The following is a 15846-nucleotide window of genomic DNA, read 5'->3' as shown; positions in this document are numbered from 1 at the left end:
CTGCAGCAAAGCCCTGTCAAACATCAGGTGAAAATGAAGCCAGGCAGAACCTTTTGCGGTGTTATTACATGCCAGCGACGGCCGGACCAGCATGATATGCACAAGTGCAGTGTCACTTGAGAACACGGCTGGACGGAACAATTCAAACAATGACCTCAGGTTGAAACGCTGTCGTGATAGATGTAATATAACAAATGTGAGGGTGCTCTATAGACGCATTTTTTTCTACACCTTACCATGTGCCTCCTTCCCCTAATCTTAACCATCTGAACCAGCATGTGCATTTGTTGGTTGCCATGTGCTTTTGTTGTCTAAACACACCACATGCCGTTTCATCCCACCATGTGCATTTGTTGACATCACGGTAACAGCATTCCGGAATATAAACAGCAAGGATACCTAGAGCATAATGTGTAGCCACGGAGGTCCACTACAAAGCAGGAACATGTGATGAATTTGGATGAGAACATGTTGGTTATCCAGTGCCTCTTTTCTAAGTACTGTAAATGTGCCGTGTTTTCTTAAGAAAAATGTACCAACTGATCTTGAATTGAATTGAACTGCGCGGAGTGGGAGGAGTTATTTTGGTTCTCCACTCAGATTCTGACATAGTTGGGCATGTAACTTTTCAGACAAAAGATGAACATCTACAGCTTTTTTTCCCCTGTAAAAGACCAAGGTACCAGCTTGTGTATACAAATAGCTCAAGGAAGAAGTTAGCTTTACCACTACAAAGGTGTATTTTTGGTTGAGTGTGATGAAAAAAAATGTCAAGACAATCTGCAGCTTAAGGCCATGTTTAGATGTAAACGGCCATACTAAAAACGATAAAAAAAGACAACATTGTGATAATGGTCCTCGTGTACACGGATCCGCAAAAACAATTGAAAATGCTGCAGTATGCATGCTAGGCCAATAGCTGGTGGCGTAACTTTGTAATGACTCACTAAAGAAGAAGACCACGTGCATGTGTGAAGTGCGGCCGTGACTTCACCGTTTCCCAGGACCCGTGCATTACCAGTTTACACGGCGACAGAAGGGGTGGCGCTTTCAAAAGATCACACTCTGAAACCCAGTATCAAAAGTTTGTGTTTTCAGGCCCCCAAAACGCCATTGTTGTGTGAATGAAAGGCAAAACTGCAACAAGAGTTTAACTTTTCATGCAAGAACCGTTGCCGTGTGAACGGCCCTTAATCACTTTTGAATTTTGGCTCAATATTGGATACTCTGCCTGGCTTCTTCTCCATGCTGCCAAGCCTCATGGGTATCATTACTCAGAAAAAGTAAAAATTGTCACCACTTCCACTGCCAACTGTACTGATATGACTTGATTACCTGACCCAGACCAACCCTTTACTGTTTTTGCAATAAAAATTGTCTACTTTTTCAAACATCAGAGTTACATTGAGTTGGCTTTCTTTCACATGGTACAGACTCTAACATTTGGAGAGCACATTATGCAAACAACAGCCTGGAGTTCCTGCATCATTTCATAATCTCACAGAATTAACTTTAATTAGCTGCAGTTTAGGCAATTTGCTGGCAGCAGTTGTAAATATAGCTGAGGAGTGTTGTGTGTCTCCTTTAATCTTGTATATCCCTGGTGTAAGTCATCTTTAGTAACTGGCACCATTTGGGCATACCACTTGATATGCAGCAAATTGGTAGAGAGAGGGGTGGCTACTAAGCCACTATTCATTTAAAAGAAAAAAACATGAAGAAGTTCCACATAGATGATGAAAGATAGAAGGAGGGCCCTGGAAGCTGTGTGGCCCCTGGGGTCTGATGAAGGGGGCATCAGCAGCTTTCAGAAGGCCGGGCTGGGCAACACTGAGACCTGACATGGCCTCCATTCATGGTCTTCTCACAGCTGGAAGAATCCCACACACTTCAGCATGGAGACAGGGTTTCATGACATTCATTGTGAAAAATAATAGAATATTATTATATTTTCACAATGTGTGGACTGGGAGGATTTTTTTTTCTGTAGAAGTGTCTATCCAGAAAGAATGTGGTACCCTTATCTAGCTGAACCAAGGTAATCAAAACAAAACCACATGGATCACAGGGTTGGCAGTTACCTGGCTCCTCTTGGTGACTGCATGTAACAATAAGCTCAAGAAAAACTAGGGAATCAAAGTCAGAATAGATCTGCTTCTTTTTTACCAGTCTTTTAAAAATAAATCGCCGGTGAGTATCCCAGCATTTAGGAGGTGTAATACTATCAGTGGAGTACCCTTAACTACCCTGAGCAAATTGGCTTGTTTCTTCAAAAACATAGGACGTCAGCAAGGAGGAATAGTCCAAAAATGAGCAAGAAATTACAAAAAAAGAGAGAGAATTAAAATGTATTAACATTCTGCAACATAATTTTAAATATGTTATTATGATAATTGATTGATTTTCCTTGATTTTTGATTGGTTGATTTTTTTTTTAAACAAGTTTCTAAATCTACTAATTTCTTGCAATTCCTGGTACATTTCTTATCAAGTTGCCCATTGCCATTTTCCCATGTTTTTAAAAAAAAAGTTCATTGGGTTTCAAAGGTATAAATTCTTATGAAAGGCATCTGAAAGCAGCATAAGAAAAGTGATAATGCTCAGGGTTTCAAGGGTTGTATGGCCAATGACCACAAAATAATTCAGCAGGGAGCATTCTTGTTAAGCTTTGTCCACACATAGGCCGGAGTTTTCTGCTTTCTGAACCCATAAAAAATGAAAAATGTAGAATCTGGCTGCTGATTCAGGAACTTGATGTCTCACTCCAGTATTGTTCACCACAGAAAAACTTTGTCCTGTGGCTTTAGTCTTCTTCTTTCTTAGTCCACCTGGACTGTCAGATCTCAGTGCTCACTGGTCCAGCACCAGGAGTGCTGATCGCTGGCCTGGGTCACATCTCTCTTTGAAAGGCATGCTTTGGTTTTAGTTACTGTCAGACAGCTGAGTTCTGGAGCATGATAGGAAGACTAACAGAAGCCAGAGGACTTTTTAAAAATATTTTTCTGAACGAGAGCGAAGGTCTCAAATTGAAAAATGAAACTTTTAGTGTTTCTTAATGGATCAGAGTCATTTAACTCATTGAGTGTCATTGACATATATATATATATGTCATTCAAAAGCCAACATTTGAGTGCCATTGAGGTATATATACGTCAAAGTGTGTTTTCAGCGGCTGGCACAAGGGAGCGCTCTCATGCTCCCTGTGTGTAATTTTGGGGCTGCTGGTGTTCGTAGTTGCAGTACAAAAGACAGTAGATCAAAACATGAAGTGGAGTAGCCGGGATCAGAGAGCAGAGTGATCTGTACGGAGGTACAGATCCCCCATGCTCTTGACTGAGTGTCCCGTGGGGTCCCAAGCATTTACTTTGAAAAAGTTAGAGTGTTCAAAGCAGGCCCAGTTGCCCGAATACTACAGGTAGGATTAATGGAATAGGACTCCGGTTCCATTTTGAGGGTTTTCTCTCTCTAAACTGGGGCCATGATTTGTTGCATTGTGCTGTACTTTGCATATTTATTTTTCAATAAAATAACATTTGTAGTCCAATTTTCAGATGTCTTTTATGTCACTGAAGGCAAAATTATAACATTCAATTCATTGTTTTGCTTGACATTTTTCTCAGCTTTCTAGAAAAAAGTGGTCTTTTTGATGAAACTAGCCTCTATTCAACTTCAGATAAATCAAGAATGGAACAATGTGCAAACAAATGTTTTTTTCCATGATGAAAAAGAGAGTTTCTTCTTTCATCTGAGCTATTCAGTGTTTTCAGAGTTTTTGTACAAAATATTCTGTGGGTCTTGAAAGATGACTCAAAATGGCCAGAAAAGCTAGCACAAGCCAATTTTCCATTATAAAATAGGGCTGGCACTCTATGAGTTAATATGACTAAATAATTCAGAGCAAATGTAATCACCCCTCTTTCTAATGAAATCTACTGAAACAAATAAATTGAATACTTGAGGAGTGCTGACTTAACACAGGACTGGGCCAGCAGGGTTGGTCACACCAATTTGGAGAGATCATTTCTTTCATTTCAGAGTGAGTTTTTGAAAGATATATATCCCAAGTGTTAGAAAATAAATGATAGCATTGCAATAATGATAACCTTTTATATGCAATCACTTTTTTACCCCTATATCATTACAATTTTACATATTTTTTTTGTCATTTTACACAGATTCAGATTTATTGTCTTGTGTGTTTTTTTTAAATGAATTTCATAGAAAATTATTTCACTTTTTATACTGATTTGATATTCTGTCATTGTTACCCTCTGATATTGTGGCTTTCTGTGTAAAATGGCAAAAAAAAAAACATGAAAAACTATAATGATGTAGCAGATGAAAAAAGGAGCAACAATACAAAGAAAAGTACCATTGCTGCAATGCTTTCATGCATTTTCTAACACCAGAGACTAGGGCTCTCAAACAATTATATTTGATCACATTTTTAAATCACTTGTTTTTAATTCCATTATTGTGCATTTCAAAACAGTTATTAAGTCAATTTTGACAAGGTAAAGCAATTCCAGATTGCCTTGAGTAGGAATCAAATGACAGCAAAAAAAACTCCATGGGACTAGCATAAAGTGGGCATTTCTGTAAAGGGGAGACTCATGGGCACCCAGAGAATGCATTTTCATTCAGATATCTACAGGTCAGAGGTCAAGGGACCCCTGTAGTGGTATATATCAGCCTTCCCGAGAAGCTAGCATGACATGGTTGTTACCACTGGATTCCTTATATGTAATACCAGTATCAGCACTGTTTAAAAAGCTTTAAAACTCAGCCCAGTACAGTCTCAGAAAGATGGGAATGTCAGCCAGGTATTAACACAACTGAAAAAAAATAAGCATCATGTATAGATCTGCATTGCATCCCAATTAACGCATTAACCCTCACAATCCCATTAAGAACAGGTACCTTCTAAAAAAATATAACTACGAGAAATGGTCCCTCCAAATTGGCACGATGAACAAATTTTGGGGGTCTGGCTCATGGACTGTATTCCACTTGCCTTGTGTGGCACGGGATGACTTCAGATTTTTCAGTAAAGCAAGTCAGCCATCTGTGCTTGGCTGCTGAGGGACTACATGTGACGCCGTGGCCCGAAGAAACAAATTGAAACAAATTGCCTTGCTGTGTGGTTAATAATACATGGCCTGTTTGTCCTTACATGAGGCCCAGACTGTGAGTTGGGAAATCCTCAGAAGGGACTTCAAAGCCAATGATATCCTAAAGCCTGTCTCTCAGCCTTTCTCCACTGCCTGTGTTGAGATGAGAGCAGCCACAGGAAGGGCCCCGGGCCCTTAGTAATGAATAATCAGCTTCTTACTCTTGTTTCAAGGGCTGGCAAGAAAATTGGCCCTGGACAGTTGCCCAGTGGTGTGTAGGTGCTTGCAACTTTTGGCGAGAAGCAAACATTTCTATTTTCTCACAGAGAGTGAGATAAAGGACAGCTGACAAGCGTGCATGGAGCTCAGTTAATCAGCCAGGACCATCCAGCTCTGCTGTGAGCTGCTGGGCTGCTTTCATGAAGAAAGATGCCCTATCTACTCCTCTGGATCCTGGCCACCTCCTTACAGAGCTACTTCACATGGTTGCTTTAGTTTTGTGTTTAGAGCTGTTGGCACACCACTCTTCCCACACAGGTGCTGCTCCAGCAATCACTGCAGGCTATGGCATCAAGCCTGAACCATTCATGTCCATCATAAGCTTATTGTGCATTTTACTTTCTGGAAATTAAAAGCAAGACCAGCCTTCGGTAGTTTTACAATTCATCCAATCACTGACTATGTTTATATGCACAAAATACTGTGTTTTTTCCAAAAAAAAAAAAAATTCAGAAAAAGACAATATTCCTACAAATCTGTGTTAGTGGAAAATGAATATTCCGCTAACACTCCTGTTTACATGCAGCCGTACATAATGTGATTAGCATGCCCTAACATGTTGTTTATAATGTCAAAATATGGAGAAGTAGAACAGCTGGAGCTGCTTTTCATTCTGCTTCTTTACATCAAAATAGGATTTTTCACAGTTTCATACCTGTGGCAGACTGTTCCGACTCTTTCTTTCCTTCACCTTCTTGAAAAGGTCGGTGCTACGATATTTGTCCATAAAAATAAAAACCTGTTGATATCCAAGTCTTTCATGAAGTTTAAAAGTAGGTGTGTCTCTCTCCTTCTGACTAGAAATTTAGAAGTTTTTGTGCATGCATCTACCACTGCTTTGCAAACTGTAGGTGAGCTGGTTTGTGTACTACATATCCATGACAACGCAAAGAGCCCACCATAAAAAGACAAGAGGCCACGTGTCTCAAACTGCATTAAATACATTGTTAAGATTTATAATTAGCTATATAAATGCACAAATAATGTTGCTAAAACCCAAATAAGACCGGCATGTCTCACATGTCTTAAATGGAAAGAGTTAAATTTGGCCTTATTTGGAATAGTTAGAGGAAATATAATGGTGACATGACCCACATCAAATTCAGAATATTGTCATATTTGGAATAACAGGGGAATAATGGTGTTTACGTAACTGTGGCCAATGTCACGACTGATGTTAGTGATATCATTTAGTTTTTGTGCATCAATACCCCGAAACCGGTCAGTTGGGTGTATTGTCTCATGTACAGCATTAAAACATGATCATTCAGCTGAGGATTTCATGGAGCCTGGTTATGGTCCAGTTGACACATGTTCTCTGCTGTTTTTCCACATGCATATATATATATATATATATATATATGGCATACCTACAAGGTATCAAAGATCAACACCTGAAGCTAACTGTACTGTCTGCTGAACAGAGACTTGTGTGTGAATATGTTAAAATGAGTGCTTTAACCTGAACGCAGCTGTTTTATGCGCCCGTTGCTGCTGCCAATGTCCACTGGCAGGAAGTCTTTGAACCAGTAAATCTCAGGGTCAGGGTTGCCGCTGGCTGCACACAGCATCGTAGCAGTCCGAGTTCTCTCCACAACCTTCAGCTGAGGCCCCCATGTCTATGGTGGGGAAGCCATGAGGGATCTGGTCCTCTGTGACAGAGAGAGAGAGAGAGAGAGAGAGAGAGAGAGAGAGAGAGAGAGAGAGAGAGAGAGAGAGAAACACTGGCACTCTGATAGCTGGAGATGATAAGTGGATGTTGTCATTAAAGTCCTTAGTTAATCACCTGATTAACTAAGTTTCTTCAGTTCTAACTGGTTAGGCCTTCCAGTTGGTTAGTACTGAAGAAAGCTTCTTGGAAGAGAGGCAAAACATCTACAAGAAAATGAAACGTCCAATTGCCAACAAAACAGCACTTATGGATACCATAACCTGGATGACTGAAAACCTTCATCAACCTTTTAGCATTGATAACTATGTGTGTTACCACTGTTAGCTCTGTTAACACCACTAGCACTGTCAGCATGGCTAGTTGTGCTAATAGTAACAGTGCTAAAGGCGTATTGTGGTTTTACAGTTCTCATCAGTATGAAACAGCAAGCTAAACTCGTTCCTCCAATGAACAGGCGATGAGTTGTGCTTGGCAGGGTTTTATTAAAGGAAAGGTAACACTGAAATACACAGTGATGCAGGTACACAGATACAGGCTTACTCACTTACTAGATAAATATAGTACACATATTCATAATAATTGTGCACATGTATAAAAGTAAAATTGTTAAATCAAATATTTGTTTCTGTTTACAGGTGAATGCAACAAGTACTCTTAGCTGTTGACCGAAAAATGAAATTCACAAACATGGCATAAAAACAGAATATTTTATACTCAATAATTATTTCGTTACAATTCCCTCTTGAAATTAGATCAAAGTGAACTTACTGGCAATACCCTGTGACGACAAGGAATAACGGATGGATGAAGATTTCAGCCTTCCAAAACATGCACTTCTAAAATGTCATGAAGTTACCAAAATAAAGGTATACCTTTCAAAATAACACTCGTCACCTTAAACTGCCTGTCATTAATGCTGAACTGATACATCACACTCCCCGCCTGGCATTTGTATAATGCCACATATACACTAAACTTAAACAATCTCTGACCCTATGAGTAGGACTAACTCGGAAACAGGTCCCAGCTAAGTCCTCGAAGGTTGGTGGGATGTCACTTTCCCATCCACTTTCCTGACGAGTCCGTCCTTGCCTGGGTAGGCCTTTGTTATTATTCCCATAGACCATTCATATCTTCATGTTTGTTTGTCCTTTAACAGCACTACATTTCCTTCCTTGAGGTTCAGAGCCTTGACATGCCACTTCTCTCTGCTTGGAAGTGTGCTCAAAAATTCCCGTCTCCCATTTGTCAGAATGTGTCTGCCAGTGCCTGAACTCTCTTCCACTGATGCTTCACCACACAGGCATCTGAGAAGCTTCCATGGGGAACAGATGGAGTTCCGATTTTCTGCGAGAGCAGCATTGATGGGGGGGAGTATCAGCAGTGCTCCTGGAGTCTGAGGAGATTGGTATCAATGGCCTAGAGTTGATTATGGCTGCAACCTTGGCCATCATTGTGCACAGCACCTCATGGGTGACCGTTGATCTTTCAGCTTGGAGCAACATTGAGTCTAGAATCCACCGTGCTGTTCCTATTATGCCCTCCCACCTGCCTCCCATGTTGGATGCATGTGGGGGATTGAACACCCATGTGCACGCACTTTTGGGAGAGGAGTTAAGCTTCTACACTATCCCTTTCTGCATCTGTGGCAAGCTTTAAATGTGCATTGGCACCAACAAAGTTTGTTCCGCAGTCTGACCGCAACTGCTTAACTGGTCCTCTGATCAAGAGGAATCTGCAGAGGGCATTTGAGCAGCTGAAAGCACTCATGGACTCGATTACCTCAATCCAACGTGTCATAATTTCCCATTGTTCAAAGACATCCAACGTTACGTTAGATGTCACTCTGGGTGTAGGTCTGCCATGCTGCTGTTTCAGCTTGCCCCGCAATCTTCTGCACACATTTGTAGATAAGACTGGTGATGGCTCGCTTTGCTCTCACTATACATAAGCCACTTGCACGCACAACGCCTTCTGTGAAGTGCCTCCCCTGGTGTCTTATGCTTTCATGGGGATGACAAATAAGCAACACAGCAACATGATGCTTACCAGGAACAAGGATAGGATGAGTCTCATCTGCAGGTAGGTTTGAATGGGTGATATGCCCTCCTACACGTAGCAGATCCTCTTCTTTAAGGGACAAAATGCAGGTAAGTCTTATTTTTTATTGGATGCATCTTATCTCTTCTGCAAACACTTCCTTGCACGCTCTTGATGTGCTCTGCCTTTGTTAGCTCAGCACTTGTCACACCTTTCTTGCAGAAGTGCCAGCTAGCACACTCTGCATCACACAATGGCTTATGGAAACCTTGTGCCCCATGGAGGAGCCGGGTTACAGCTCTCTTCAATTGAATCCATGAAGAAAAACTTTCAAAGCATTCAACATTCAGCTGTTTATCTGAGATCTTAGTTGAGAGAGTTGTGACCTCAGGACAGATTTCCACATCATTTGTTGGATCAACCAGATCATTCCCATTGCAACAAGAAGCCAGATGTTAGCGGGTGTTAACATGTTTCTTGTGCAGTGAGAATGAGGCTATAATGTCACCATGACGCAAAATCCTCTATTTGTATACAAGATATATCACATTGTAATGGGAAGAGATGGTGAAAATGGCATTGTCTTCACTGAAATCATCAGCAAGTTGATTGGTCTAAATGATATTTTGTAATGTGATGCTTCATGAAAACTACTGCAGATGAGCAGGAGGAATTAGCCATGTCTTGGTGTCTAGTTTATTTTCTTGGTCATTTTATCATGTTTGACTCAGCTGAAGAATGTCACTTGTGTATTATACTGTATATGTCAAACAGGGTGTGAATCATAAATGATATGATATCTGTTGCCTAGTAGAAACAACTAAATGCCCATCAAAAGGCAGAAGGATTTAAAAAGAGTGACAAATTAAAATACTGGAATCTGTGTCTCATTGACACTTTTTCTGATCTTGAAGTGTTGTGCTCCATTACGTTCTTTAACAATATTTCATTAACTAGATTACATAAATACACATCCATAACATTCATATTCACAGTACGACTAAACATATTTCAACACCAAAGCAACACACAACAATCAACAGAAACTCAAAGACCATCTGATACATACAATAGTTCTACAGAATGATTTCTCTTTAATAGCAGAGAAAATAAAGTGGAAGTTGGGCAGCTTTCTGTAGAGAAAGAGAGCCCTCAGCGCTCTCTTTTTTACCAACCAGCTGCAGGCTGAACTACAACCAGTGTGCATGGAGGTTTGTGGATACAGAGCGAACAGATAAGTTAAGACTGGACTGTTTCTTTTCCTCATTTCCCCAGTGAGTTTGATTCCTTGTTTCTGGATATTTTTCCTCCTTTATCCATTGCTTTTTCTGGTTTTGCTTTTTTGCATTTTTAAAGGTGGACTGGATTTCTTTGATCAGGGAAGAGTGTTTTAAGTTGGACAATAGGGACGATTTTTAAGGTAGAAAATCCTCCAGTACTATTTTCATTTGGCGAGGGATTTATTATATTAAGAAATTGTTTTCAAGCCATATTGCAGTTTCCTTTTAATACTTTCTGTTGCTGGTGTCAGTAGGGAGCTAAAAGTAGCCCTAATGTTTTTCTATACCCTCCTTTAACCATATTAACATTTCCAAAAGTGCTTGAATTCAAAGTATAGCTAGACTCAGCTTAATTAAGCTAATTGTCATAAGTATCTATCACCATCCATCTATCCAGCCACCCATCCATTGTCATCTGCTTATCTGTGGCCGGGATGCAGGGACAACAGGCAGAGCAGAGCACCCGGACGTCCCTCTCCCCAAGCGCCCAGGAGGCATCCTGATCAGATGCCCGAACCACCTCAACTGGCCCCTTTTGACGCAAAGGAGCAGCGGCTCTACTCTCCACCCTCCAAAGGAAACTCATTTCAGTCACTTGTATCTGCGATCTCATCCTTTTGGTCACTACCCAGAGCTCATGACCATAGCTGAGGGCTGGGGCGTAGATGAATCGGTAAATCAAGAGCTTTGCCTTCCGGCTCAGCTCCTTCCAACTCCTGCATTACTGCAGATGCCGCACCAAACCACCTGTCCATCTCACGTTCCATTCTACCCTCACTCATGAACAAGACCCCGAAATACTTGAGCTCCTTCACTTAGGGCAGCAACTCTCCCCCCACCTAGAGGTGACAGTCCACCATTTTCGGCAGAGAAAACATGGCCTTCAGATTTGGAGGTGATGGCCCTCATCTGACTGCTTCACACTCGGCTGCAAACCGCCCCAGTGCATGCTGGAGGTCATGGTGTAATAAGGCGAACAAAACCAAATCATCTGCAAAGAGCAGAGATACATTTCTGAAGTACCCACACTGGAAACCTTCCTCCACCCGGCTGCGCCTTGAGATCCTGTCCTTGAAAATCACGAACAGAATCGGTGACAAGGGACAACTCTGGTGGAGGACAACACCAACTGGGAACGTGTTTGACTTAACACCGAGTATACAGACACAGCTCTCACTTTGGTCATACATGACCAGATGGCTCATAGAAGCAACCTCGGCACCCCGTATTCCCGCAGTACCCCCCCCACAACTACCCCCAAGGAATGCGGGAATAGGCCTTCTCCAACTCCAAAAAACACATGTAGATTGGATGAGCAAACTCCCACACCCCCTCCAACAGCTTTGCAAGGGTAAAGAGCTGGTCTACCATTTCCTCCTGAAATGGTTCCTCCTGAATCTGTTCCTCCTTTCCAGCACCCTGGAGTAAACTTTCCCGGGGAGGCGGAGCATTGTAATACCCCAATAGTTGGAGCACACCCTCCGGTCCCCATTTTTAAAAATGGGAACCACCACCCCAGTGGGAAAATCTCATCCACACCTGGTGCCTTGCCACTGAGAAGCTTTTTGACTACCTCAGTGACCTCTGCCAGGGATATGGATGAAGGTTCCCCCAAGTTCTCAGACTCTGACTCCTCAAGAGCGGACGTGATGGCTGGGTTCAGGAGTTCCTCAAAGTGTTCCTTCCACTGCGTAACAATATCCCCAATGCGGGTTAGCAGTTCTCCTCCCCTGCTGAGCACAGCCTGGGACAAGCCCTGCTTTCTCTTCCGGAGACATCTCACGGTTTGCCAGAACTTTCTTGGGGCCAACTGAAAGTCCTCCTCCATGGCCTCCCTGAACTCCCCCCACACCCGAATTTTTGCTTTGGTGACCGCCTAAGCTGCAGCCCTCCTGGCCAATCGGTATCTGTCTGCTGCTTCAGGAGACCACCGGGCCAAGAAAGCCCAAAAGGCCTCCCGGTCACCCTCACCACGGTGAGGGAGTATTTATCACCTTCAATTATTTAGGGTATATAGGGTGTATAGGGTATGACTTATAGCATCATCCTGCTCTTAGCAGTGATGAGCAATCACTCAAATACCTATTGTGTTGGACGCCACATAGGATGCTTGCTCTATTGCTCACTTTATATGAGTGTGTCAGTGTGTCTCTGTGTGTGTGTGTGTGTGTGTGTGTGCGCGGGAATGCAGCATCTTGCCCACTCTAATTACCTTTTATCCAAACACAGAACAGCTGCCAGGGATGACGTACAAACACCCTGACACATTTTACTAACACACACCACTGGCATTCCATGCTGCTAATGTTCCGTCTGATACAGCATTTACTGAAACTGCTGTCACAATAACAAATTTCTCAGTCTCTAAATAGTGAAGACAAAAATCAAATTTCAGATATCTGTACTTTCAATAAATGTACTTTTTCATTTCAGCATCACCACCAGAGGGCATTTATACATGGATTGAATAGAATTTGAAAGCAACTATAACGGTGATAATGGAAGAGAAAACTTGCTTTGCGACCTGATACTTTGTTGTTGTAATGTTTTTCTGTTTATTGCTGCACTGTCCTTCCCTGCCTTATCTTTGAATAAGGTTAAATTCTAGGGTCTATTGAGTAAAATGTTAAAATTGAACACAAAATCACAATGCCAGTTATTTATTTATTTTAATGCTAAATCTTCACATCCTTCTCTCTGTATCACTAATCACAACCTACCAGCATGAATTACCAATTAGAACAGCCTACCTGAGCAACAAGACCAAGGGCAAAAACTGAATAACGCACTTCTTACAGACTAGTGAATCTTATGGATATTTTCATCAACTGTCACTTTCCCCCCTGGATTATCGCAGCTGGACAGTCAAAGAACACTATTTAGAGGAATAATTGTGAGTTAAAAGGGAAAGAAGTCAACATCACATGCCACATTTGCACTTGTCACTTTGTCAGGGTACTTCAGTGTCTTCATTTTATTACACACTATGGTAAGGTGTAAAAAAACAACAACATCCGAATTAGTCGGGAAGAGAACACAGACTCCCACATGACAGTCTGTTGTTTGGCCCTCCCGTCTGCACTTGCGCTCCTCATATTACAGAGGCCGCATCGTTACCGACAGCGCTTCAACCTGATGCCGCTGCTGTGTTACATGGAGGCACAACAGGTTCCGTCCGACTACATTCTCAGTTGATGCTGCCTGTGTGAATATTGGTTGAATGTGCCAGGTGCTGTCCGCCAGTGTATAATAACACTGCGAATGGTTCTGTCCTGCCGCATACACAGCTGATGGCATCAGAACGTGCTATCTTTCAGAATGATAACGGGCTGAGTAAGTAGGGTCCCAGTAGAAATGAGCTCCCTTGAGGTTACCACAAAAATGTCAACAGTCCATTCCAAACCTCTACAGTAAATCTTATCAAACAGAATTCTGACCAGTGCATGATTACAGCTGGTCACAGGCAGGGATCATATTATACACTGCCTTTTCGGGGAGCCCTATTTTCTGATGTGCACCTTCACCAAACATGCACATGCTTAAAACTGACCTGCATGGCAGCGCAGTCAGTTGCAGAATCATGGCAAAGAACTTGTTACTTCTACAAACAGTTATCTTAACATACTAAAAAAAATGGTGACTCTGAATTGCCCATAGGTGTGACTGTGAGCTTGAAAGGTTTTCTGTCTATGACAGCTGGGGTAGGCTCTAGTCCCCCGCGACCTTTACGAGGATAAGCGGTACGGACCATGAGTGAATACCTCTGCAAACAGCTGTATGTAGCTTATTGTTAAACTGATAGCTCTAAGCCCGGCTGACAGGCACAGTGGGTAAGAAGAATTCCAGTTGCTTCAGAGCAGTGTAAAGTCCAAAATACAAAATGTATTGAAAAAGGTTGATATGATTATTTCCAAAATTCAGAACAGCACTTCTGTAACAGCTAGCAACAGCCCACCATTATTCCCAATTAGAGAAAATGGGGTGAAATCAAAGCAAGGCCATTAGGCTGGGGCACCAGGCCCTCAAATAACTAAATCCGCCCCTGATAAAAATGGAAGCAACAGAGAGCAGCTGGATGAGAGACGAGATGAAAGGTCATATTTATAAAGAATTCCACCTGAAGCCTCACTAAAACAAAGTCTATAGAGAAGTCACCCCCCCCACCCCCCCGAACATTTGATGTGGCGTTGTGAGGAAAAACTCTCCTGTTTGTCTGCCTCTGTCACTGCACTGTCATCTATTGATCAGCTGTGTGATTAGACAGGTGTGTTATTTGTTTTCATAAGTTATATAACTACTGGTTATTGTCAGTGGTTGAAAATGGTAAAATTAATCACTTGGGCTCAGTTACTTTGGTTCGTACAGGAATGTGCAGCCCGAGTTGTACTCTTGTATTCAAATGCGCACCTGGAACAGTCTGTATACAGACATTTTTTCTAAAAACAAAACTATTTCTATTTTCTGTTTCTATTTTTAGAATTAACTCTTTAACCAGCTGCATGTTTGGATGTTCAGTAAAACACAGGATGCAGTGGTAAGAACTGTGCAGCACAGGCAGTGTGCATTCCATTTGTGCATTTTAACCTACAACATAATGATAACCTACTCAGTTCACAGCGACACAGTTCAGCATGATCACCTGACTGTTTTATTTCAGCTGTCTTCTTTTTTTTTTTTTTGGTACATAATGCCACTACGCTTAGTAGACAGAGTGCTCATAGGTCACGTTAACCAAATATTTTCCATCATTGACAGGTTATTTATAAAATTTTATAAAACTTTGAAGGCCATCCATCATTTTGACAGATTGTAACTCTCACTCCTGTCTGGTTGGAGGTCTTGATAATAATAAAAAAAGGCCATGTGAAGAGGAGACATAATCCACTCAGGCTTTACAAAATGGCAAGTTCTGTGGAATCACACTCATGCAGCCAGACATCAGACCTTTGCCATTTTGCAAGTATACTGTGTCGGTAAATAAGTCTATCAAAAAAAGATTTCCTTCTCAGCATGTGGGCATCCTCACTGCACTGAACACTGTACTAAACACATTGTGCTATCCAGGTGCTGACAGTGTGTTGAAAAAATAGACTGGAGGCCTTGGAGTGCATCTATGACCACTATGGATGACAAGAGGAGTGCATCTGTGCCAAGGGCTGTGACTGAAAATGCATTACCGCAATACCGCATTACCGCATTACTGCAATACTGCAATACCGGGGTCATGTGATGCCTGCCACGAGTCTAGGTGTTAGAATAAAAAAAAAGGCACATGAAAAAGTCCTGATAAAAAGTGTATAAATGAAAACAACAGCTACAGGTGTGTCTGTGACCGCAGTAGGTCATAGCTCCTGAGAGGTGATGCTCTGCCCTCAGCTGACATCCTGGGATGTTTCCACCAGCAGGTTGGTTCAGTTCAGTTCAGCTCAGTTGGGTTCACATTGTTTTGCATTTCCATTGTGAA

General features: G+C 41.8%; 1 protein-coding gene across 1 annotated transcript in view; it reads right to left on the bottom strand.

The window, feature by feature from the left end:
* Positions 1 to 15846, bottom strand: part of ptprfa (protein tyrosine phosphatase receptor type Fa) — a 223900-nt gene that overhangs the window by 109865 nt on the left and 98189 nt on the right. Inside the window, 2 exon segments of the mRNA XM_042512701.1 lie at positions 6853 to 7003; positions 7005 to 7042. Coding sequence (XP_042368635.1) covers positions 6853 to 7003; positions 7005 to 7042 — 189 coding nt within the window.

This window comes from Plectropomus leopardus, chromosome 3 (genome assembly GCF_008729295.1).
Source record: "Plectropomus leopardus isolate mb chromosome 3, YSFRI_Pleo_2.0, whole genome shotgun sequence".
Taxonomy (NCBI): Eukaryota; Metazoa; Chordata; class Actinopteri; order Perciformes; family Serranidae; genus Plectropomus; species Plectropomus leopardus.
The sequence above is the reverse complement of the archived record's forward strand: the minus strand, read 5'-3'. Positions and strand labels throughout refer to the sequence as shown.